General features: G+C 43.8%; 1 protein-coding gene across 5 annotated transcripts in view; it reads left to right on the top strand.

Moving 5' to 3' along the window:
- Nucleotides 1-26,243, top strand: part of RASA2 (RAS p21 protein activator 2) — a 113,797-nt gene that overhangs the window by 22,787 nt on the left and 64,767 nt on the right. For all 5 annotated transcript variants that reach the window (XR_013347109.1, XM_077826369.1, XM_077826368.1 and 2 more), the window contains exons 3-4: nucleotides 4,851-4,954; nucleotides 6,846-6,940. Coding sequence is in view for 4 of the 5 variants with exons in the window: in XM_077826369.1 (XP_077682495.1) it covers nucleotides 4,851-4,954; nucleotides 6,846-6,940 (199 nt within the window). In the remaining variant the exon portion in view is untranslated. The remainder of the gene's footprint in view (nucleotides 1-4,850; nucleotides 4,955-6,845; nucleotides 6,941-26,243) is intronic.

Raw genomic sequence — 26,243 nt, 5'->3', positions numbered from 1 at the left:
CCATAGGTCTACAAGAGTGTGCAGTATTTGTATTTTCTGATGGAGAACCCCCATTATGTCATGTTGCATCTCCAACTCCTGGGCCTTTCTCCTGTCCACTCTTTCCTTTTCCATACAGTCTGCAGTAGTCAGCCTCCAGACCCTCAATTCATGGTCTGATGCAGCCGTGGCTTGCAGGATCTCACTGAACATGTAATCCTGCATCCTCTCTTCTCCTTATCTCGCTCAGGTGTTCTGTGGGTGTGGAGGGAGAACCCTGTAAGCCTGTAATGGCAGCAGCTAGAAATAAAACACAGAAGTACTACTGCCATTTTGATCACAACAAAAAGCAAACGTTAAGGTTTAGAACTGCCTTCCCTTGCTCCCCTGCAGTTTTAAACAAGACATGCTTATTGACACTTCTGCTTCGGGGTGCTTGTGCCTAGTACCAGTCACTGTTCCAGCCATGTAAGTATGTCCTGCAAGGGATGAGGGAATTGCTTGGTTGAATGAAACTGAGAATAGGGCAATGGCACTGAATACTGGCACCACTTTCCACAAGCTGTAGTGTTTTGTTTTTTTTTTAATCTGACATCTCACTCCTGACCAGAACAAAGACACAGAGAACACAGCTGCTGCAGGAGTGCTGAAGCTGCCGAGGCCTATATGCTATTAGCCTGTGTGCTGCAATGGTGCCTGCTGAAGTTATCGGTAATTGGTATGGGAAAGTGTCCTGCCACAGAGGAAGAAATAAAGCTGCTTCCCTTGAAACCTTCAGAAGAGGATTGCAGGGTATCACCATGGAAGTTTCATCGAGATCTCTCAGGAGGATTCAAGGGACATCCCTGTGTACATAAACTGCTCCACGTAACTGCCTCTACCTCCACGCAACTAACTTTACCTTTCTCTGATGTACCAATACCTATTATAGTACAAGAAAGTTAATGAAAAGCCATAGCTGTGTCTTGCTAAGTTGTAATGGGAAATAAATTTACACACTTACTCCATGTTTCTTCCCCTGCATCAGGCTTGTCTGTGCTTGACTGCTGGGACTGACTGAACGGCGGTGGAGTCTGAAACAGGTCCTGGTTCATGTCGTAGCTGGGTTTTCCCCTCCCCCACTCGCATGTCCCACCTCCTCTTCATCCTTGCTGTTCACATCAGGGCCCTGTGACTCAGGCGTCTTAGAGGTATCCACAACCACATGCAGGCTTTCTGCTAGTATGGCATGTACACCTCTACCCTGATATAACGTGGTCCTTGGGAACCAAAAAATCTTACCATCTTATAGGTGAGACCGCATTATATCTAGGTAGGGAGAGGAACTGCTCCCCACCCTAGCTCACCCCTCCGCCTCCTCCCACGAGCGCTCCACAGCTCCTCTTCTCCCCCCTCCCAGGCTTGCCGTGCCAATTGGAGCTGTGGCGTGCTCATGGGAGGAGGCGGAGTGGAGGTGAGCTGGGGCGGGGGGGGCCACAGCAAGTAAAAGGGGGAGCGCAGAGGAACCGCTTGTGGTAACATGAATTCAGATATAACTGGGTAAAGCAGCCCCGTTCCCCGGAGTGCTGCTTTACCGTGTTATATCGGAATTCGCATTATATTGGACCGCATTATATCGGGGTAGAGGTGTAGTTCTTTGTAAAAATAGAAGGTCTGCAGCTTGGCACTTGATCAACTGTTGGCTTTACTGGCCTTCTGGAATGCCTGCCACAGTTCATTTGCTTTCATATGGTACTGCCATGATGATTCCTGTCATATCCCTTCTCCTGCATCTCTTGGCTCATTGATGGCCACATTTCTATGGATATGTTTGTTCTGTAGATGTTGCATAGCCTCTTCTCACAGGCCCAGGAGATCCAATATCTCCTGTCTACCCCAAGCTGCAGCGTATCTGGAGCGTGCAGCTGCCATGGTCAGCTGGGCAGTTGTGCACAACAATGAAGAATTGCTAGGTGTGCTCGCCAAGCTGGATAATCAAGAAAAGGCACTTCAAAAATTTGCAGAGCTTTAAAGGAGGGAGGCACCTTCTGGTCTCTGTGACCCCCGGGCAGTCACGGTCACAATTGTGACACAGGGCAGTCAGTCTGAGGCATTGTGGGACAACTTCTGGGGGACTGTTAGACAGTGTGTTACCTCTGTCACCCCTACGTTTGCGCTTCATCAACCTCAATATATCGACCATGGCTCAACGCCGCTCAGAGGTTGGGTTACTTTGTCAGTATAATGGAGAGTTTACATTGATGGGGAAACAAATTTTAAGTGTAGACAATGTACAATTAGTCGACGTAAGGCAGCTCACTTGGATCTAATTTTATAGAGTAGACCTGGCCTGGGTAACTTTCTCCTAGTTGCTATATGCACTGGAAATAAGCTTCTGAAATCTTGTCACCAGTGTTGAAACATAGTGAATGTGCACATTTCTATTTGTTTATAAATACACATATACAATAAAGGTTTATAGCCATTCTTTTTAAGTGCACTGGATCTGTAAAAGTTCAGGTTTATTGGCCATGTCAAAACCTTTACCGATTCAGTGCACTTAAAAACAGAGTTTCTCGGTATTAACTTTTATAAGAACATTTATATGGTGGTACCCAAATCTTGTAAGTATCTCTTTATTAAAAAGAGGATTCTCCTTTTAACTTCTTAACATAACTACATTGAGAGCCATTAGTTGCACAGTACAATTGTGATGGGGCACTCTACTCGCTAGTGGATGACACCACCTCCTTCTGACCATTCTGGGGATTAGTGTCACAAGGTCAACTCCCTTTCCTGCATTTATATTCAGTCTCTTTCTGTCTGCAGCCCCTCTCTTGGTCCATGAGTTACTACTGCCTCTTCGTGACTCAGCCCTACAGCCAGGTCACTATACATGTTATCCACTTCTGGGATACCAAAGTCTGCCTTCTCATCCCAGGCAGTCTTTCCTTTCACTGCCTCATAGTACCACTTCCTCGGTGGCTGGCAGGGGAAACCAGCCCCACTCTCTCTTCCAGCTGAGGGACCTTCTAATCAGCAACCAAAGTTTGTTCCCTTCTAGACCTTGCTGCCTTTCCCTGAGCCCTTTCCTTACCATCTGGCACCCTTCCCATCTCTGGGGTTGCCACTATGCTACTCTCTCCCAGGGAGCAACTGCAGGCTACTTGTCTTAGCAGCCCCAAACACTCCTCCCCTCTCCCAGGGAGTCACTGCAGCCCCTCTGTATCCGCTCAGTGGCTTCATACAAGCCCTGCCTGTTCCTACACAGGTGAGCTTCCTCGAATTAGGGCTTTCCTCTCAGTCTTAATTTTCCCAGCTTGCAGTCCAATAGGTAAATTGGCCCATCTGAACACCCCATCACAACAATATTTATAAAATTAATTTAAAAGTGTGTGTGTGTATATTATATATACTGAAACCAAATGACTCTTAACTATAATAGAAATTGGCACTTAAATCTTATTGATGTATAACATTGTAATAGAATTTTCGTTTTGTTTTTTTTCTTGAGAAAACTCAGGATCTTGGATGCCCACTGAATTTCTCCAACATACAACTTATATTAATAAAGTGGAAAAACTTCACTAAAGAGTTAAGATGGTTACTGTTTCAGTGGAGTCTAACATTGGTTTTTGTCTGTGCAAATCTATGAAATGCCATAAAACAAGCTATGTTCTAGCAGCAAATGAGCCAAAGTGGGATGTGCGTTAGTAGACTGTTGGTGCATGCTGTTATGCTTGAGGTAAAAAGTCTACTAATGCACACCCCATTGTGGCTCATTGCTATGCTAATTTAGAATACCAAATTAAATCAGAAAAGGGGAAACTTGCCATTCTGTGTTGTACTAGTATTTATTAATTGAGCTAACTCTTCCCAATTCTGAGTATAGATGATAAATGGTGTATAAAGTCATATTGTTAACTTTACAAACAATACTTTTTACAAATTTATAATTAAACCTAAATGACCGTTTTCAAATAAAGTATATTAATTACATGATACTACTTTATTTGCTTGGTACATCATTAAATAGTACATCTCACAGGCACTTGTCCAAATTGAGGTCCTACTGTAGTAACAACTACTAATATAAATTACGTTGTGGAAATGTCCTCTGGTTAAACATCTCTGGTAAGAAGTTGACACTAGAATTAAGGGGATTTTTGGAACCTTCAAATATCAGTCAAGAGCTACATATTAGGATATTTACCTGTGAATTTGGACTTCTCTCAAACTACGAACCCCACGTACTGAGTTGGAAAAGTAAATCAGTGCACAGAACAATGATATTCTGATCTAGCAGACAAAGAAAGGGTCACTTTCTGCCACAGGGATCAACTACACAAGTTTGAAGAAATCTTGGTTCCATTTTTTTTTAGAAATAAGTCCTTTAGGGTACAGGCTTTCTTTTCTGGAAAGATGCGAATAAATATGTTGAAAGAACCTAAATAATTCCTCTGAAATTTTAGTGCTTTACTTAATTTCTTTTGATCACTTAAATTTACAAATGTTTTTGTTTTAACACTGGAATCTTTGTCATCATAGACCTGAACATCTGTCTCAGTTACTAGTATAATATATCACTAGAATATTGTGGCCACAGAAACAAATGAGTAAACAAAACTTTAAAACTCTGGAGTGCCTCAGTTATTTGGTGAACTGGGAAGGAGCGAGATTTCCCTTCATAACTTGAACATTTTGGAAAATGGGATTCTTGAACTCTGGAGAAGAGAAAAATCTCTCCTGCATGTAATTTAATTTTTTTGTGAAACATTACATCTGGGTTAAAATTTAACTTGCTAAATTTTAGCAGATGTCATCTTCTATAAATTCTACAACAAAATATTTTGCTATTTACAGTTACTCCCCCCCCCCCCTTTTTTTCCCAGTCCTTTCTTTGGTGAAGAGTTTTACTTCGAGATTCCAAGAACATTCCAGTGTTTGTCCTTCTATATTTATGATAAGAGCGTTTTACAAAGAGTCCTACGTATAGGTAAGAACTAGTATATTCTGAAAATAACCTTTACTGTTGAAATTATATAAAATATGTTTATAGTCTAAAGCAGGGGTGGGGAAGCTACAGCCCACAGGCCAGATCCAGTCTGCCATCCATTTTAATCTGGCCTTCGAGCTTCCGCTGGGGAGCAGAGTCTGGGGCTTCCCCCACTCCGGTGCTCCAGCTGGGGAGCAGGGTCAGGGGCTGCTCCTGAAAGCAGTGGCATGGCCTCTGTCTGGCTCCTACACGTGGGGGCAGCCAGGGGGCTCCGCTCTGCACACTGCCCCCACCCCAAGCACCGCCCTGCAGCTCCCATTGGCCGGGAACTGCAGCCAATGGGAGCTGCAGTGATAGTGTCTGCAGACAGGGCAGCGTGTAGAGCTGTCTGGTCATGCTTCTGTGTAGGAGCCGAAGCAGGGATATGCCATTGCTTTCTGGAGCCGTTTGAGGTCAGCACTGCCCTGAGTCTGCACCCCTGATCCCACTCCTACCCTCTGAACCCCTCGATCTAAGCCTGGAGTACCCTCTTGCACCCCTTCTTTCACCCCAACTCCTTGGTCCTAGCCCGGAGCACCCTCCTAGACCCCAAACTCCTCATCACCAGTCCCGCCCCAGCCCTGATCCCCCTCCCGCCCTCCGAACTCCTCTATTCCAGCCCTGAGCTCCCTCCCTCCCTCCCCCATAACTCCTCATTTCTGGCCTCAGCCAGAGCCCTCATCCCCTCCTGCACCCCAACCCCAATTTTGTGAGCTTTCATGACCTGCTATACAATTTCTATTCCCAGATGTGGCCCTTGGGCCAAATAGTTTGCCCACCCCGGTCTAAAGGTTTTTTTTTTTTTTGTACAGACAGTTTTAGCTCAGCACACAGTTTAAAATAATTAAAATGCAGTACCGTTCTATATTGGGTACAGGAGTCTGCTTAATTTTGTCCTATTCTAACTTGGCCCTTTTGGAGGGTGATAGAACAACTTGATATAATTACTCGCCATATTCAGTGCATTTCAGAAAAATATGTAATTTACCCTTTGGTTTCTACAACTCTATGCCAACAAAATATGTGGATCATTGCTTGTATTTTGGAGCTATATAGTGGAAGTACTTTACACCCCCCCACCCAATTTTCTGAAGACCTCCTAAGACATTTCATTTGGTCATGAAATGGCTAAAAGGTACATATACTGCAAAATGTTTTATGTGAGCGGGCTTACCTGATAAAATGGAAGGAAATGTACATTTTCACTGTATCCTTGCCCTTTTGCCGCTACTTTTATGAAGACTCTTTGGATAAATAGTTCCTTTAAAAACTCTTGTTAACTGTTCAGTGGAAATAGTTACTTCACATTACTTGAACTGAGGAAGGAAATACTCTGTGCAAGCATGCCAGATAATTTGGTATAATCGCTTTTCAAATAGCAATCAGTGCAAAAGCTATCTACCTTTCAATTTTCTATTTTTTAAACATTCTTCGGCACCTTTATTCTCTTAAACATTAATTTTGTTTAGCATTTAAAGGGACATATTAACTTGTTTTCAGGCAAAAGTTTAATTTTACCTAGTAATGTTACTTGTCACATCCAAGGTACTGAGTATAATTAAAGAGATTTTTCTCCAGTTGATTTACTGTTTGTATAGGCCTTTTTCACTGTTTTCTCTTGGTGAGTAGTTTCCCTTATTTGTTTGGGTCTTTCATACAGCATCAAAGGAGAAAAATAATTTTAAAAATTATAGTATATTTTCCACTTTTTATGTTTTACAATGTTAAACAACTTGAATTTTTTAAAAAAGACTTAATTTTATATTGAAGTTGTCTCTTATTAAAAGCAATATCTTATGCTTCCATGGGAAAGTCAGTTTCTTACATTATCACACACTCTCTTTTTCTGTAGGAAAGGTAGCAATCAAAAAAGAGGACTTATGCAAATATACCAGCAAAGAGACATGGTTTCTGCTTCAGCCTGTTGATTCTAATTCAGAGGTCCAGGTAACTATTAATGCTTAAAATAAAGAAAAAATGTTACATATATGGTAAAAGTTCTAGTTGCAGTAAGATAACTATTTTTAGGAGTTACAGAAAACTTTGCCAGATGGATGGGGAGCATCTGGGTAATTTCTGTAACTTTTTAAATGCCTGCTTCATTTCTAATAGTAATAGCCATGCATTTCTAAAATGGCTATGTTGTATTGTTTCTCGTGACAGCTTTTCAAGAAGTAACGTTATTGAGAGAGCAATCTTGGAAGGAAATTATAGTAACTGTGTGTGTTTACTTTACAAATATATATTGACTTGAAAACCTTGTGCAAGAGGCATGTGCCTGCAGAGAGGAGGGGTGAAGAACTGGGAAACATACAAACTTGTTGTGTCTTTTCTATTTAAGTATCTTGGTAGTATAGCACAGTGTTCAATATATATAATTTGAAATGGTGTTTGAAGGACCTCAGGGTTGGAGTATTCTGGGGTGCCCTTTCTAGGGAGTTTTAAAATACCTGACACAGGGTACATTCTAAAAATAATAATTTTTCTCTTCTTGAGCCTCCGAGTTTAGTTTTGCTGGCAGTGTTGTCTTAGCAGCACCTAGAGTTGAGTTGGATTCTGCTGTAAGCAGGGAAAGTGCATTAGTCCTCCTTTCAATTTGATGGAGAAAATTCAACAGGAGGCTCTTGAGAACCTCCTTTAGAAAGTTGCTGTTGTGGTAACCATATATCTTAAACTTAGTGCAGTTTTCTCAAACTTACATAAGGGCAGGACCCACAACCCTTCAGATTGAAACTTTCTGTAAAAGGGGGATCTATGGGTGAGATTTTCAAATAGGGTAGACATGTTAATGCCCAGAATTACCCACTTGTGCATTGTAATCATACACATGTAGAATTACATTACCTGGGCAGGCAGGTAGGCACAGAATTGTGTGCCCAAACTTGTTGGAAAATCTGTCTTTGTGCAAAGCAACATCTGAATTAATATCATATACTAGTAGAATAAATCAAAACAGGCTTAATTTAGTATCTCATTCTTCCCTCCAATACCATGTGAGTGCTAATCAACCATACCCTTCTCCCAGAAAGTCATTCAGAATGCAGAAATGTCATCCCTTCTTTGGTCTAAGTGGATATCACACTTGATTCTTATTTGCAAAGAAATGTGGAACAGTAGCTTGCTGTTAGCTGTATACTCTACATGTATTAGGCAAATATGAAGCTGTTCATAAACAACTTTAGTGTAGTGTTCTAGATACAGAAAAATATCAAACTTGGCTCTCTCAAATAACAATGCAGGAAATAAAAAAGAGAGTACTTGTGGCACCTTAGAGACTAACCAATTTATTTGAGCATAAGCTTTTGTGAGCTACAGCTCAAAATGTTCATTTCTTCCAAAACCGGCTTGTAAATGCCACTTTTTCTATACAGTCCACTCTTCAGACTACGCACTTAGCCATCTGTTCTCTGCTGCTTTCCACCTGACTCCTCCCCATCCCTAATTATGGGTGCAACTGGATGATGTGGCACTGAAGGAGCGTATATGTTCCTTTGGTGTATTCAGGATACACTTTTTTGCTCTTTGGGCTTTTTTTTTCTCTTCTACCTTTTTATTAATTTAGTGAAGCTGTGCTTGCCATATGCCTGATGAATGACCTAAATTTTCATACAGAGGCAAAATGTTGGCCATTGCTGATATAACATTAACACTTAATTAGGAAATGTCAGCAATAGAGATGCTAATTCTGATTAACTATAGAGCTGTTCTGTGTTCTGGTATACAATTTGCAGATGCAGCAAAACTAGATGGAATCATGAAGTACTTTTTTTTCTTACTAACAAGCTTATCTAGATTTCTTTTGCATTATACTACCAGCAGTGCATTTTACCATTTCTGAGGGGAGTGCATTGTTTGCCACATGGTTTTCAGATAAGTGAAAATAACCATGCAAAACCCCACAGTATTTCAACAAATTTTGACAATTTCTAGAAGCACAAGAGGTTGGATTTATCCAAGGAGTGTCTACACTTACCTCCAGAACAATCGATCCAGCAGGGGTCGATTATTGCATCTAGTGAAGACGCAATAAATCAACCACTGAGCACTCTCCTGTCGACTCCGGTACTCCACCAGAGCGAGAGGCGCTGGCAGAGTCAATGGGCGAGTGTCAGCAGTCAATTTACCGCGGTGTCTTCACCGCAGTAAGTAGATCTAAGTATGTTGACTTCAGCTACGTTAGTCATGGTGTAGACCAGGCCTTGGGTCCACTAGACAATCTAGGTCCCTGGTGTCATCCACCAATAAGCAATCAGAAGGACTGGGGAAAGGGTCTTCTGACATGAGAAGCTCCCTGCTTCCAGTGTCTTCATATCAGGGGTCCTTGGCTCCAGCTCTAGAACCCGTACCATCTGGATTGACCCCTGCCATGGTGCCAACTACTTCTGTGCAACAAGATCAGCAACAAGAGTCTGTTGGTACGATGTCAGAGGCATGTGCAACAACATTAAACCTATTCAGCCTTTGATGCAGGAGTTCCCAATGGTATAGGAGAGAGCTCGCCTGGTACCAATGAGTGCACAGACACTGGCTATAGGCTTCCTTGAGTCTAGTGGTTTGGTACTGTAGGGTGATAAAGCATCAGACCATCTGGTGTTTTCTCTACTGTTGCAGTCTAGGGTAAACCTACCTTGATATCCCCTGATACAGCACCTCCGTGGACAGGGACTCAGGGTCTTTCTCTGAGGTAGGCTGGTTCTCTGGTTCTGAATCGAAGTTTTTCACTAAGCTGGTTATGGTTTCCTTAACTATCTTGTTCTGTAAGCCATTCACTATGGTTTTAAAAACAAAAAACGTCACATAAGTTGTGTAGTCCCTTGTATCAGTAATCAGGGGCTATATAATGAAGTTTTTTGTAGCTAGCTTTAAGCTAACAATGTTATGGTAACACTATTAATCAGGGTGGATTTGATTTAAATCGATTTGATTTAAATCATGATTTAAATCCCTACTTAAGAAGACTCAATTTAATTGTGGTTTTCTACATAAAAGTGCATTCTTATTGGTTGTTATAACCTTTTAATACATATTCTTCACAACTCAGAGATGTAGGTTTCATTTTTAGAAGGTACACACTATACATTTTTAAACTGATTTATTTTGAAAACTTTTCAGATTAGTTTTACAGCTATATCAGAAGACGAATGATTGTTTGGTTATTTCATTTATCAAAGGTAATTGAAGCAGATATTTATGAAGTCATTGGGAGGTGAACTGTCTCTAATTCAACAGGTTAATCATTAATAATTGGAGGATTTTCTTGCCATGCTGTATTAGGAAGAGAACATCACCAGACATTTAAAAGGTTTTATTTTACCAAAACAACAACGTTAAGTATTCTGGATTTTTTTTCTTCAACAGAAAACCTATAATATTTTAACCAAACAAACCTATGTCCCTCACTTCTCACATTTATCTCCAGACTTCTCCTTGTCCAGATCTATTCCGCCCCCAACAAACTTCTATTCATTGAACTTTTTGAATCTTTCTACTTTTAGAGAGAGTAAGGGATTGACCGTGTATACAAATTTGCAGAGGGACAATAGAGTTGAGGTCTGTTGTTTCTCATCTCTATATATTTATTTATTTTAAAACGTTTTTGCTGTTAACAAGCATGTTACCTCTGGATACACAAATCCAGTTTGAGAACTGCAAAACTAAACATCTCTGATAGTATCGTTTAGACTGAGCACTGGGTCCCATTGGGTAGATAGAAAGATTAACCTAAATAATCTATACTGAAGCCCCATGAGATTGGGTCCCTAAACCATGAACTATTGCAACTCATTTACAAAACTTTTTTTAAACATTGCATGAATACATTGTCTCATACTATAGAATTAGAATGTATAATCCGTATTCCATGATGAGATATCTTTGAGCTACAATGTATCTTAATTAAAACTATCTTTAGATAGATTTTTTTAATAAAATGCTTTGTGAGGAAAAAAGCTGATTTAAATAAAAAAAAAAATTTTTTTTAAAAACATTTTTATCCACCCTGCTACTGATAGCTCTTCACTTGGTATTCAAGAGCTCTTTCTAATATTACTGGCATCATCTTTAGTATCTCGTTGTTTTACCCTGTAAATCTATTTTGTATGACATCATTTCTGTGCTTACACAAGGCTTGACAAATATTTTCTTAATGTACTTGTCATTCAGTGCATGTAGTAACAGTTTACGAAATACTTGGCAGGAATCCCAAAATAGTTACTCTTGAAACTTCCTTATGAAAGAAACTTCTAAGTCTCCACCTCTCTTCTGCTCCTCCCATGCATCCAGTGATGTACACAGAGGAAAACGGCCTTTGCCCCAAAGGAATTAGAACATAAACGTTTCATTTTTCTGACATATACATGTTTTGATGTAAGCATGCAAGAGCTCAGCTAAGGGTTTTATTGTCTTTATGGGGCAGCAACAGTAGCAGTGTTTTATAGGTCAAGTTGTAGCTTGTTCCAGCTAGTAAAAATCAGTCTTGTATCTTCCCACCCACTCCCCAAATTCTTCAGAGCAGTGTGTTCTTTATGAATCTAATCTTATGGTGTCTCACCATAGAATCTTTTAGCTAACTTTTAGGTAATCTAAACTTGTACATATTTAATCACCATAAGTATTTAGATAAACCTGTGTTAATGGACTATGTTAGAAGAACCAGTTATTGACTCATTAATTTCAACATAAAAATTTGAGAACTGTTTATATTCTGCTTTGCCAAGTTTGAGCTCTAACTTTTTTATTCTTTTAAATAACTCGTTGAGAAGTTTGTGTGCTTTCAAAAGTGGAGCGATCACTAGGCCTGTCAGCATTGTTTAGCTGCACTAGTGCAAACCCTAGTGTATATGTGGTGTGCTGGTATAAACTGTGACTTGAACCAGTGCAGCGGACAGGTTTTCTATGTACAAGAGTAGAAAGGAGAGCAATTGTGCCTTACTCAAAAGCGTGAATTGGAGGAGAATTAACAGTTGGATAAATGACTAGCATGTAGTGGGTGGTGGATTCATTTTTATGTAAACTGGAATATAATATAAAGGGAAGGGAATATATGACTTGCACTGTGAATGTTGAAGATGCACAGTGCACAACTAGACCTGGAAAAGTCTAGGAGATGATGAAACTTCCTCAAGTGAAGTATCAAATGTTTCAGGACTTTCAGTAAAATGGACTCATTGATGGGGAGCAGCTGGGTCTTCCTCTGGATGGCAGGATAGTAACAACCACTCCCACCCCAAACTGGGCAACTGAACTGCTGGGAAAGATCCCATAAAAGGCCCTGCTGGGGACAAACTAGTTTGGGTGGGAGGGGAGGAGGGAAGTAACAGAGACCAGATGCTTACTTCTCAGCACGGGGAAAGAAAAGTGGTGCCCCTGCCTTAAAGAGGGATAGGATGCTTCCTTTCTCTGTAGTTGGAAAGGGAGGAGGAGTGATGTGATGTGTAGCTGATTTAACGATTCGTCAGATGCTCAACATGGTGTCACAATTTTCATAAAGGTAACTATCATTTGCCGCCACTGTTTATCATGCTGACCAATATTTTCTCCATTTCCTCTCCGTGTGTGCATGTATTGCATCCGCTTACCTGTTATAGGTAGAACAGGTAGTGCTGGTTATAATTAAGATTGCCCAACACTTTCCATTATAAGACTGTTTGTTTTCAGTTTCCTTTAGTTGTTAGGATTGAAACTTATAGACTGAATTATTTTTTCAAAGTTTCGGCTAAAATGTTTCAGCTGTTTCCAATCATGAGATTGGGGGGAAATGCTTATTTTGTCCATTTTAAAAAAAAAAAAAAACCAATAAACCATGCTTGCAAGAGTTTCCTCAAAGCTCTAGCACCTCCATGCTTTGTACTGGGGATTTGAAATGGCAGGAGTGCGGCCCTAGCAACAGGGAAGTGCCTTTTGCCACCCCTGTAAAAGATCGGCCCTCATTTGGCCAAGTTTTGAGCCTCTGGAAATAACAGTTCACACTTGCCAAGTAGAAACTTGTTAGAGCTAAATTCTTCAAAGATCTCTCGACGTGCCCCTTCCATGGGTTGCAAGGAGTGAAACAGGACTTCCCTGTTTGTCCAAACCAATTCAGCTACTTGGTACGGTATGGGGTAGTAGGTGCTGGTTCGATTGTTTACAACGATTAAGTCCACTGATCCATTGGGGCACCATAGTCCAGGTGGCAGTGTATAGAAGTTCATAATTTGGTCATACACTGGAAGGATTTTGCCTCCTAGTGTTATATTGCAGGATTGCATACATTCCCAACAGAATACACCGTACCCCATATACATTACTCCTAAATGCCCCCCCCCTTGCAATAGGCCATTGATCCTGCTCCTCCATAGTCATAGAGGGGCACATCCATATTCCTCCTCTGGATATACAACTGCTTAATGTGATGACAAGTCCAATTTACCCATTCCACCCCCCGACTTATTTCCTAGTGGCTCCCAACACGCTCCCCCTTCCTACTTACTCCCATAGGGTTCAAGGGAACCACCTTATTTGCATTTCCTTCCCATGGTATCATAGTAACAATTACACAAGAATGGTCCCCACAGGTCGGGGATGTTGTTTTCCAGGTAGATGGGTATGTTTTTGCAATTGTGGATAAATATGGGCTAGCCTCCCGATTTAATACTGAAGGCCATTGTTCTGATCAAGCATCTCTCATAATATCCATTAACATTATTAACTGAGCATTTTGAATACCTACGCACACTTCTCCCCGTGTTAGTCTTCTGAAGCCATCCCCTACCCATGTCACCAGGTGCCCTTCCCAATTAGTTAACTGCAAGTTTACCTCTACTGCTGTCCTCCACCCTGTGGCAACTGCTAATAGTTGCTGTGCCATTCATTTGTTGAAATTTCACATTTTGGCTTACTAATTGTTTGGTTACCCACTCGTCCCCCAGATTCCATGCACCCAGCATGGTGTTTACCGCTTCCCACAATTCCCTTTTCCGATGACAATTCCAGGTGTGTCCCCTCACCCATCCATTGAATTGTTGTTTCAATCCTTTTATGTACATACTACAATTAGGATGAATTTGGTCCACCCACCATTCCTTGGGGTGTACCACCCATGTAATAAAGTGAAAGGACACGTTAAAAAGTGCTGGCTGCACCTGCTCCCAAAATGGCTCCCATACATTTGCTCGTTGGGGAATATTCTCTGCTCCAGGCTGTGGCCACTTTAAGTTTGGATTCTTCCAACTTGGCATCCATATCACCTGTAGGGTTACATTCTGTAAAATGGTTAACTCACCATACACCCAGGGTTCCAAAGGGGATTTTACACCTAATGTAATATGTACATAACAATCACACCTTTGGGGATTATCTTCCATGGAAGTACCATTGTGATTACATATGGTAACATCACACCCTAAATGTGGGGCCCTGTTTTCCCAAGAGGGTTCATTTGCTGCAGGAGACCAGAGGATTATATTCTTTGGACCCTCTGTAACAAACCACATAGCTGGGTAACTGTGTCTTCCATTATCGTTAATCATGGCAGCACCCAGGGAGTACCATGCGATATTTCCTGATAAATTTGATATTCTCCACCTGGTTGGGATTCCCCCATCTAATCCATAAATCATATACCGACACTGCCAAATTCCTGTTGGAGTATTAGTGGTACATCTTTCTATGGGGAGATTCTCATAGTCTTCATTAGCTTTATTACCACAGGTTGCATGTGTAGCCGTCCATGTGTTTCCTCCTTTTGACACTTCACATCGTGGGATCTGAATAGAATTTGTAAATGTGACAATTGTGATTAACACTAGTAATTGTTCCATCCACGGCCAGGGAATTTTCATCCTTTTCTCCTTTTTGAATTAACCTGTAATACACACACAACAAAATTTACACGTCCCCTTTCCCAATCCTCTGTTTGTACCTTTTTATTTGCGTGCAGTGAACCCACTCCCATTCTCTGTATCCAGTAATAGCAGACTGGGCCCTAATTGGTCAAGGACAGGATAGGGTCCCTTCCATTTAGGAGCTGGGAATGGATGGTGTTGACCTGGAATCTTGTACATCACTAGATCTCCCACCATGGGTAGATTACACTCCCCAGGCAGGTCATACCATGCTTTGACTCTTACTGCTCCTTGCTCGTCTCGCCAGGCCACTGCCTGCTGTATGTGTTTTACATGTTCGATTAGAGTTAAAATCCATTCTTGTGTTAAGCCGTGTGTAGTGACTTCCCCAGGTACTGGAGTAAGTAGATTTTCCCACCGTTCCATGGGCCTTCCAATGAGAGCTTCATAGGGAGAAAATCCTGTGCCCTTTGATTCTCGGGCCCTTAGTCTCATTAAGACAAAGGGCAGTAACTGTGACCGGTTTTTTCCTCCCATTTCCACTCCCTTTCTTAGCTCACTTTTAATAGTGCGGTTCATGCGTTCCACCTGCCCCGCAGCCTGTGGGTGATAAGCAATATGGAATATGTGTGATTCCAGTGAGGGCCGATAGCTCCCCTAACAGATCTGATCGAAAAGCAGCTCCTTGGTCTGAGTCAATCACCTTTGGGATCCCCTAGCGAGTGAATACCTCATTTACCAGTATTTCAGCAGTTACCTGGGCAGTTTGATACTTTGTGGGGAAAGCTTCCCCCCACTTGCTGAAAGCATCCACTACCACCAACATGAATCAGTTTTTCCTGTGATCTGGTGGAAGGGGTCCTGTGTAGTCAATTTGTATTCTTTCCCATGGTCCCCTTGGAGCTTGTCTCATTAATTCTCCCCTTAGCACCTTGAGGTGGGCTGTGCGTGGCACAGTCCAAACAACGTTCCAGATGTGATTTTAAAACAGCTGCCATTCCTGGCCACCAGCACAACCTTTTTAAAATTCCCAGTGCCTCCTCAAACCTGGGGTGTCCCCCTGCCAAACTTCCGTGCACCCAGCTTAAGAAAGCCATCCGACTTCCCTGAGGACACAACATTACTGGTCCCTCAGTTATTAAGACTCACCAAATCCCTTCCATTAGTTCCACCTTGGGCACATGCTTGTCCCCAAGTTTCATGATGCCTTCCAGTCTCGGGTCAGATTCCTGCAGCTCTCGAATTCTCCCTCCCCGATCTGTATCCACCCCGCTTCTTGTTAACACTGCTACAGGCACACTCTCTTCTGGCTCCCAGGGCCATGGGGGTGTCTCTGTTGCAGCCCACTTAGCCTCTACGTCGGCCAGATTATTTCCTTTGCTTGGGGGTCCTGTTTTCTTGTGTGTCTTTACTTTTACCACATTAATCCATGTAAAACAGTGACTGAGCTCCTCCACTCGCTTCCATCAGGTAGCATGCTTGATTGTGGAGCCGTCTGTTGCCCTGAAATGACTATCTGCCCACCATCTCAGCATTAATATGGCACCACGAAATACATAATCTGAATCTACCACCATCCAACCTTCTGGCTCAAATTTGGGATCCACTTCATTTAAAGCTGTTAGCAAGGCTGCCAGTTCTGCCTCCTGAGCTGACCTTGCTTCTAGTGAGAAACCAATGGTGCTGACTGTCTCATTGCCTCTGATTCCCACAACAGCTAAGCCTGCAGTTTTCCGTCCCCCTTGATACCTACAACTTCCATCCAAAAACCATACCAGTGTCCCCTCCTTTACCTGATTGGGGTTAGCTGCCCGAAACACCTGATGTTGGGTTTTACCTGGGCTGGCTTCACATTGGTGTGGGGTGCCAGCCAGATGTAATCCAGCTACCCAGACTATGGGTTCCTTTAACACTTCTGCTTTAATGTTTTCTGCCTGTAGAACCAGCAACCGTTTGGCAATACGCTGCCCACTCACTTGTCCCTGTAAGATAGTATGCATGTTTAACAGCCGCAGGGGGTCATGATGAGATTGAACTATTCCTTTCTGCATTCCCGTGAAGTATTTGAATTTCCCTACCCCCCAGTAGGAACACAACAGCACCTTTTCACACCATCCATGCTTCAGTTCCACAGCACTCAAAAGTCGAGAGGCAAAGCCGCAGGTCGGTCCTTTGCTCCATACTCCTGTGTTAATGCACAACCGATGGTAGTGTCCGATACCAAAGGATACAGGTAAAAGAATTTCTCCCCATCCGGGGGGGCGAGCACTGGAGCACTGGCCAGGTTTTCCTTTAGCACTCTCACTGCCTCAGTACACTCTTCTGACCATTCCCAAGTTGAGGCTTGGGTTAGGTCAAATAGAGGCTGGGCTATTTCTGAATAATTGGCCACAAAATCCAGTTAGACCCAGAAAACTTTCCAAGCTTTTAACATCCGTAGGCAGTGGCAGGGACTGGATCAGCTGCACCCGTCCCTTATCGATTTCCCTTCCCATCTGAGACACTTGCACTCCTAAGTAGGTCACTCTTGTCTGTCCCATCTGAGCCTTTTTCCCATTGACCTTCAATCCTGCTCTTGCCAAAGCTTGCAGGACCTGCTCTGTTAGTTCCCTGTCTTCTTCCTCTGTCCTTGACATTAGCAACAGGTCGTCTACATATTGTATGCACCTTGCTGAATCCACCCCCTCCAGAGCCTGTCTCGTGTATCTGTGAAAAATTGCAGGGGAGTCCCTATATGTCTGGGGTAGGACTGTCCAGCAGAAGTGTCTGCCCTCCCATGTGAATGCAGTTTTATACTGACACGAGGTAGCTAGTGACAGAGACCAAAACCCATTAGCTATGTCCAAAACAGTGAAAATTTGGAATTGGGGTCCAATATGGGCCAACATTTCAGGGTACGCCACCACCACTGAGGCTGGTGAATTGACCAGAGCATTTAGTGCCCTGTAATCCCCAGTCAGGGGCCGGGTACCGTTTGGCTTTCTCACTGGCCACACAGCAGCATTACAAGGGGATGCAACTGCCCTAATCAGTCCCCTCTGTTCCAGTTCCCCAATAGTTGCCCCCACATCTGCCAACGCCTCCCGAGGAATAGGATACTGTTTCTGTGGGGGAGGGTCCCCTCCCTCCATCAGTACCTCCATGCTGCCCCTACCACAATCCAGGTTATCCTTCGCCCACACAGGGGTGTGTTCCCATCCAGCCGGGGGTGGTGGGAGGGCATGTGCTGCTTTAATGGTCATAGTGGCTATCCCTATAGGAATGGTATAGTCCTGACCATCCTGCGTTTGCCCCAGTAAACACACCCAATTGGCTAAATCCAGTACAAGTCCCAGTTTGTGTAAATCTCCTGCCCCCAACAGATGAAGCATATCATTACAACCCCACATAATCTCCCCTTCCCCCCAGATTCCTTGGTTTGTCCCCGCCTCAGGGTTAATTGTGTCTCCCCTCCCGTTGCTCCTACAATTGTCACAGTCCCTTCTGAGGGTCTCCCCTGCCCCCATGTGGTTAAACTGATGGCTGCTCCAGTGTCTATCAAAAAATCCCTTATGGGACTCGTTTCGATTGCCCCCTGGAGTGTGGGACGACCAGATACATCACGTCCTAAGCTGAGAACATGGACAGGACGCCTCCCAGGGCACCCCTGAGTTGCAGCACCCACCTCTGTCCCTCCCACTGGTTCACAGGGGGACCAGGGATCCTGGCACCGAACACGTTCCTGTCTCCACGCAAAATTGTGTGTCTGGCATTTCAGGCAGTCCCAGTCCCTTGGCCTCCGGGGCCACTTTCCCCCTGATCTCGTAAGATCCTGGGTAGTCAGTTTAGCCTGCAGTCTCTGGATCTGGTGCTCTATAGCTGCACGCTTGTCCCTGACTACCCCCCTCACCCCGCCGCCCAAGCCACAAACTCTCCCTCTACCTCCTCCTCTCCAGGCTGACCCACCCCTTTCCACCTTGTATTGATCCCCCGCAGTAATAGAATGGACTGGCTCTTCCCCCTGACACATCTGCCTCCACACATCTGCCTGTTCCAGAAACTAGGGTAGCTGATTGGGAGCAAGTTCAGGATGCTGCAACCTTAAATGCCCCACGAACTGCGGATTGCTGAGCTCCAACCATTTCTCCAGCAATTCCACACCCCTACCCTGCTCCACACCCCCACCAGGTCCCGGTGCCCCTGCCTGAGGCATCACCCATGGACCGTCCAGGGGATCCACCCAGCACCATGCCCATGCCAGTATGTGATTAAGTATATCCTGCCCTGTTTCCCCAGGGATTCGCTTCATCTTATTCATCCCCGCAGTACGAGAGTACACCCCAAACAACTGTGTTGCCACCTGTCCGGGGATTAGAAATGGGTGTGCCACTCCTGCCACATTGATTCCCAAGATACCTCGTTCCAAAAGACTACGCCATAAGATCACCTGGTCCTCACGAGTTAGACCCTCCATCTCCCTTCCCACCTCCACTAGCCTCAGCACAAACTGATCCCAATCATTCCGGGGTACCAAATACTGCCTACAAGTACTACCTCCCAGTCCTTCAGGGACAAGGGGCGGATTTCTGCCTGTTCTACTACTTGTGGGGCATGGTCCCCCCCACCCCGCAACCGGGGCCACTATTCCTGCCTCCTCCCGGGTAGCCTCTCTCGCAGGGGCTATAACTGTGGATCGCCAGCTTACAACGTTCACTGGCGGTGGGTACAGTGTTTTTTCAGGGTAGGGTGGTGGAGGTGTCTCTTTCAGTTCCATTAGTGCGGCGGATGGTTTGTAGTCCCCAAGTCCATTGCCCCCATGTTTACAATAATACAGTTCCTCCTCTAAGTCTCCTACTCTCCCCAGCAGTTCGTCCCTCTTTCTCCGGATTGCCTCACAAGACTCCTCTGTCCGTGCAGCATCCCACGCCTTCAAATCCGCTACCTCTACTGCTAACACAGATTTTTCTGTTAAAATCTGTTGCTGATTCACAATCCCCTCCAAATCCTTAATGTGCTGGAGGAGATCAGCTTCCGTTTTTACCCAGTATGCCATCCAAGCACACAAACCTTGTAATACCGTTCCCTTTTTCTCACACTCCTTTCCCTTGGGGTCTCCCAAAACCTCTCCCATCTCCTTGTCAGTCTCATCCCAGGTGAACCCCTGCACCTGGTGTGGGCCTTGATTCTTCCTTATCCATTTGTTCAAAAAATCCATTACCCCAGCTTGCCAGAACCCGCGACTACCATCACGAGAGTTCGCCATACCCCCTCCAAGCAGCTGCGCGGACTGTTGGGGAGGGGGACTTACAGGCTGCCACTCACCTATCCAATGCGATGTACCCAAGTCTCGGCACCAAGATGTTAGAGAGCTTATTCCTTCACTCTCCCACTTCCCTGGTCCTTCTCGCATGAACAGAGAGCAACAATACCCGAAGTCCAAAGGTGCAAACAATTCGATGTTTATTGGGGTGAACTTCCAGCAAGCTTAAATCCAAATTCCTTTTTCCTTATTTTCGAATCCCAACTTACTTCCTGTTTGCCCCTAATTTATATAGTAATAATCTTAGCTATACCTTAACCAATCATTCTACTGAAATTTAACTAACTAATCCTAACATAGTAACATGATTAGCTAACCAATTATATCCCACCACCTTAATAAGTTTACACCCAGCAAAATTAATTATACAGCAGACAGAAACAATCACAGAACCAGACAGAGACCATGCCAATAAACAATAGCAAAGTGGGAACTATAATGACAGAAGTGAGGATTTCACAACTACATCTGTAAAGACATAAGGGTTTCCCAGCTGTGTCTATTGGTAAGTGAGTTCTTACCAGACAGAAAACTATCAACCTAAATTTCCTTTTACATCTTCTAGGTTCTTCCCTTTCTCTGGAGGTGATAGATCAGATCACCTTCCTAACAGCCCCATATTGACTAGTTTGGAATGTGTGGATGTGACCGTTCGCTTCCCAGCTTATGGTTGCCTCTGCTGCTTAGCCAAAGGCATTGGCCTAAGAACAGGGCCTCAGACTGTCACAGTGAGAGAAGGCCCTTACACAGATTCTTTCTTGTATACCTCTATTACTAGCTAAATGATAAACTGGTTTCAGAGTAACAGCCATGTTAGTCTGTATTCGCAAAAAGAAAAGGAGTACTTGTGGCACCTTAGAGACTAACCAATTTATTTGAGCATGAGCTTTCATGAGCTACAGCTCACTTCATCGGATGCATACTGTGGAAACTGCAGAAGACATTATATACACAGAGACCATGAAACAATACCTCCTCCCACCCCACTCTCCTGCTGGTAATAGCTTATCTAAAGTGATCATCAAGTTGGGCCATTTCCAGCACAAATCCAGGTTTTCTCATCCTCCGCTCCCCCCCCCCCACACACACAAACTCACTCTCCTGCTGGTAATAGCCCATCCAAAGTGACCACTCTCTTTAAAATGTGTATGATAATCAAGGTGGGCCATTTCCAGCACAAATCCAGGTTTTCTGACCCTCCAGCCCCCTCCAAAAACCACACACACAAACTCACTCTCCTGCTGGTCATATATGTACGTTCTTAGAGTATAGGCCTTTACAGACAGGCCTGAATATCTATATCCTAACGACCACTTCTGCAAATCAGACTCTAGCGTCTAAAGTGGGTTACCCAGAAAATGAAGGACATGCAGTTAGTCATCATCTGTGAAAATTTTTGTTTACATGACTTGCCTAGCATCACAAAGGAATTGTGTAGCACAGGCAGGGACACAATCCAGCTCTCCAGGGCTAAATTCAGCTACCTTAACCAGGAAACAATCCTTTCTCTTCTTGCAGTTCCCTGCCTCATTCATTTTACTTCTTCCATCCTTATCTTACACAGGGTCTGTGAGTCCTTGTACCATCTCTTGAGAGGTCGGTGTGTTCTTGTATCATCCTCTCTAGGCAGGAAGGTGCTTACTTGGTTAGCTGCTACCTAAGTGTTCCTATTCTGACAAGTTTGGTTAGTCTCTAAGGTGCCACAAGTACTCCTATTCTGACAAGGCGTACTTTGGTTCACACTGTTAGCTATGCCTAGGGATCCAGCAAGCCCTACAAAAGGCTTTTGTACAAAACCCCGCTGAAACCAAACAGGGTAGAGGGTTGTGCGGGTTTTGGTTGTTTGGCTGATTTTTTTTTTTTTTTTTTCCTTCTTCCTGGCTCTGCAGAACTACTTCCTAAAGTGCAGTGCCCTGTATGTTTTCTGCTGTGCTCCCCCCACCCGATATGTATGATCCGTGGGCACTCTGTCCCTTGCTGAGGCACCTTAGAATAGCAGCCCAGATTTTCCCAGGCCTTGTCTACGCAACAGGGAAAAGTCGATCTAAGCTATGCAATTTGAGTTACATGAATAGTGTAAGTCAAATTGACGTAGCTTAGATTAATTTACCGCGGGGTCCAGACTACGCGATATCCTGTTGATTCCCCTTACTCTTTTCAGTACGGTGCAGTACAGGAGTCAATGGGAGAGCAATCTGTGGTCGAATTAGCACGTCTTCACTAGACCCATGATGGATGGATGTTTTTTATAGAATGGGTAGCTGTTTAGTGTTTATCCTGACGATTCATTATGTGGCTCATCGCCGCACATCGATCCCCTGGTAAGTGTAGACAAGCCCCCAGAATCCACAGATAGATATAGCTACACAGAATAGCTGATACAGCACAAACTCATTTTCCACTTGGTGTTATGGCTTTTGTTTAAGCTGTTACGCTGACAAAACTGGATAGTCTTTGGCTGTGTCATTGTGGATCCCACTCTAGGTGCACATGTGCCTCATGCATGCAAAACTGGATTATTATTTTTTTACTAGCAGTGTCCATCAGGGCTGCACGTGTGCCCTTTGCTGACTCAGGATCCCATTTGAGGGAGTGAATGGTGGGCTGGCCATGACCAATCCTCAGTTTCCTTATTGTCTGTGGCAGCGAGATGGATCTTGGTGAGTGTTCAACCCCCTAGTTTTCAGTTCAGGTTGAACTTCAAAATATTCTGCAGATCTTCAGAACCATTTCTGATCTCTTGTTTTGAATGCCATGAGCTAATTTTTAATGGTCTGGACTGAACTTCTTTGGTCAGACTTCCCTTGCCCCCCGTCCTCCCCCTCCCCCTCCCCCACCATACAGGGGTTCTCAAGTAGTGGATTTGAAACCTGTGGGCTTCAAGCCCTGTCCCTCCTGCCAGGGCCTAATTCCTCTTGAAGGACGGGCAAAATAGGTGTCTATTCTGTCTGGGGGAATTGCGCATTCCAAGTAGATGCCCTGTACGCTTATCCTTCTATGTGAGGATTTCCATGTGGAGGTGCAAAGCTGAAACTCCACCTTCTGGAACAGTCCATTAAGGTCTCATCAGACCTGGAGAAAACAAGCACCAGAATCCTGTTAATAGACAAGCCACCATCTATTAAGCAGACTGGCAATGCCTAAGATTACTGCAAAGAAGATAGAGCCAGTGAAAGACCCGGAACTGACACCAAAATCAATCCCAGTTTTGATGTTGAAGCTATCATCTGTGTCTCTGGTTTTGAAGTCGGGCAACGAAAGGGACTCTTTGAAAGAGGCAGAAATTCAAGAAGGAGCTCAGTGTCCTCCCATAGGTGCAGACACAGCTTCTGGAGAACAGCCTTTTACGCAATGTTGGGTGGAGAGAAGAAGCAGACTGTGAGGCAGCATACTTCAACACTGGCTATCCTCACGCCATTGACCCCGGACTCCAGCAGTCCAGGTCTGTTGTCTCTGTATCAGTGCATCTCTTGTTATTCCTAGAGGTCTACTCACCAACACTGTGGTGTATGTTCTAACCATCATCTAGCAAAGAACGCCCCCCCGCCAACCAAGGTCTGTGATCAGTGTTACTGAGACATCTGCAGGTTTCTCCTACAAGCCCTAGCAACCACTGTCCCACCAAGACTGGCACTGGTCCAGCCAACAGCCTTTGAGTTATCTGTACCCATACAGTATGCCATCGTGGCCCTCTTGAGAACATTGGGGCCCACCTTTTTACTGAGGAGCCAGTTTCCACCACAGAGGAAGAGCAAGAGATCTCCCTCCCAAGGGGCATTTCTGGCCAGACAACCAATGGGGGAATTTCAAGAGGAGGCAGATCCAGGGCTGAGCAACATGAGTATCCCATGTCAACATCAAAGGATCCCTCCTTCGTGACACTGGATGAAGCAGGATCCTTGGTATCCGGTAACTTCACAGTTTTGCAGAAGTGCCTTTTACGGATTCCTTAGACTCTGCCGATGGAGATTTCAGAAGTCTCACAAGCTGACACCCTGTCAGTTTGTGGTCCAGCCAGGATTACCCTCCCCATTAACAGAGGACTACTAGCCCCCCTGAAGCCCTGGGGCAGACACCAGCCACCAATGGCAGAACATGTAGAGGTGCCTGGTACCCCATTCAGGATTTGAGTACTTGTGCAGTCACATAAACCTAGACTTGTTAGTTGTGTTGAATAAGAAAAGTAGAGAGAACAAAAATACCCTGAGGATGAAGACCCCACATGCCTCTTCCTGTTCGGGAGGAAGTTGTACTCTTCAGAGTCACTATATCTGTGCATGGCTGACTGCCAGGCCTTTCTGACCAAGTATAACTTTCTAATGTGAGACAGGATGATAGCCTTCCTCACAAAGATCCCTCGTGAAAGTAGAGAAGAGCTTGACCACCAGCTGACCTTCCTTAATTATGCTGTTAAGATGGCTTTGTAAGCAGTGATGGATGCCTAGGACATCATGATCAGGTCTTTTGGCTACCGTAGCTACCATGCACAGAGTATCATGGCTCTAAGCTCCATTGGGCCATGCCTAAAGAGACACAGGTTATAATTGAGGACTTGCTTTTCTTTGGCAATGCACACTGGTCTTTTCACACATCTGTGAATTTGACAAGATTGAGACCCATGTTGAACCCCGTCTAGAGAACACCAGCTTCAAAAGGTGCCGTGCCCTATTCCACCAGGTCTAGTCTTTTGTGACAGCCTGGCCTTTTGATATACCAGATAGCTCATTGCAGAGCATTTTAAAGTTGATCACGCGGTGAATTTCCATCTCCTGTCAAGTGGGCAAGCCTCTCCCTTCAAATGGCCAGGCACACTCTACCAGGATACAGATGGCATTGTCTGCCTGCTTCCAAACCATTCAAATCTCCAAGATCTGCAAGGCAGCTATGTGAAGCAGCCCTCTAACTTTTTTTTGTTAAAATATTTTATGCACTTCACATGGTAGCCAGGTTCAGAAGAGCAATATTTCAGTCGGCTTAAATGACACAGCTGAAACTCCTTGTTACCACTGTCCAATGAGGATACTGCTTGTGCGTTTCCTACCATGGGATCCACACTGACACATACATGAAAAAGAGAAAATAGTTGCATACCCTACAAAAACTGGGTCATGAAGCTGTTACAGTCAGTGTGAATTCCATGATCTGTCCTCTATCACCATTATTTAGAGGCTTTAGCAACATGGGGTTTGACTTGTGAGGGAACTGACGGTAGGTCATGGCTGCCCTGCCCTTTAAGATCTCATGTGAGAGCACAAAGAGGCATAGGGCATGTGTGTAGCCCTGATAGACACTGCTAGTAAAAAGGAAAAAAGTCCGAACTTGTGTATGAGGTGTATACGCCCCTACAGTGGAATCCACACTAACTACAACATTTTAGAAGAACTGCAGTTACTGTGGAATAAATAACCAGTCTGTTTTTGTATCCAGGTCAAATGAGTGTTATCACAGATGTAGGCAGGAAGAGCCCAAAGATGTATGTATGTTAATTTTGCAGTATTGTCCCAAAGTTGGTTAGATACATTATCACTTACAGAGGGTATGGGAAAAATGGTTAACTCTTTGTCCTCATAAAGATGTAATTGAAACAATTGCTGTTTTATTTATGTATGAATGAGATTCTACATTAAGTACACTTATTTGGGCGACTACTGCACAAAGTCTATTAACAAGTAACTCCCCACAATAATTTTCAAAATCTGTTTGAAATGATATCTTTCATTGTATCAAACAGCATATAAATATTTGAGTATTGTTTTATAAACCTTCGCTGTCACTAATGAATGATTCAGACTAACATAACAGTTTTGTGCAGAGATGTATCATAGAAATAAGTAAAGTTCACTCTCACTGCTCTTCACTACTTTCTATACTCCATCATTCAGATCAAACAGATAACGAGAAGAGGTCACTTCCTCAATCTGGAAAGCACTTAGCACATTGCTAGTGTTGTGCATGTAATAAACAGTAACAACTTGTTTCTCAGTTAAGTAACTCATAAATATTTCTGGCAGCCTCTCATCCTCCAAAGGCTGGTTAGAACAGGCAACAAGGAAGGTTCTAGAGTCCCATATTGCTGGGTATAGTAGTGTTTGGTCATATATTCATATCAAGGCTTGCTTGTCTCTTTTTT

Source organism: Eretmochelys imbricata, chromosome 9 (genome assembly GCF_965152235.1).
Source record: "Eretmochelys imbricata isolate rEreImb1 chromosome 9, rEreImb1.hap1, whole genome shotgun sequence".
NCBI lineage: Eukaryota > Metazoa > Chordata > Testudines > Cheloniidae > Eretmochelys > Eretmochelys imbricata.
The sequence above is the reverse complement of the archived record's forward strand: the minus strand, read 5'-3'. Positions and strand labels throughout refer to the sequence as shown.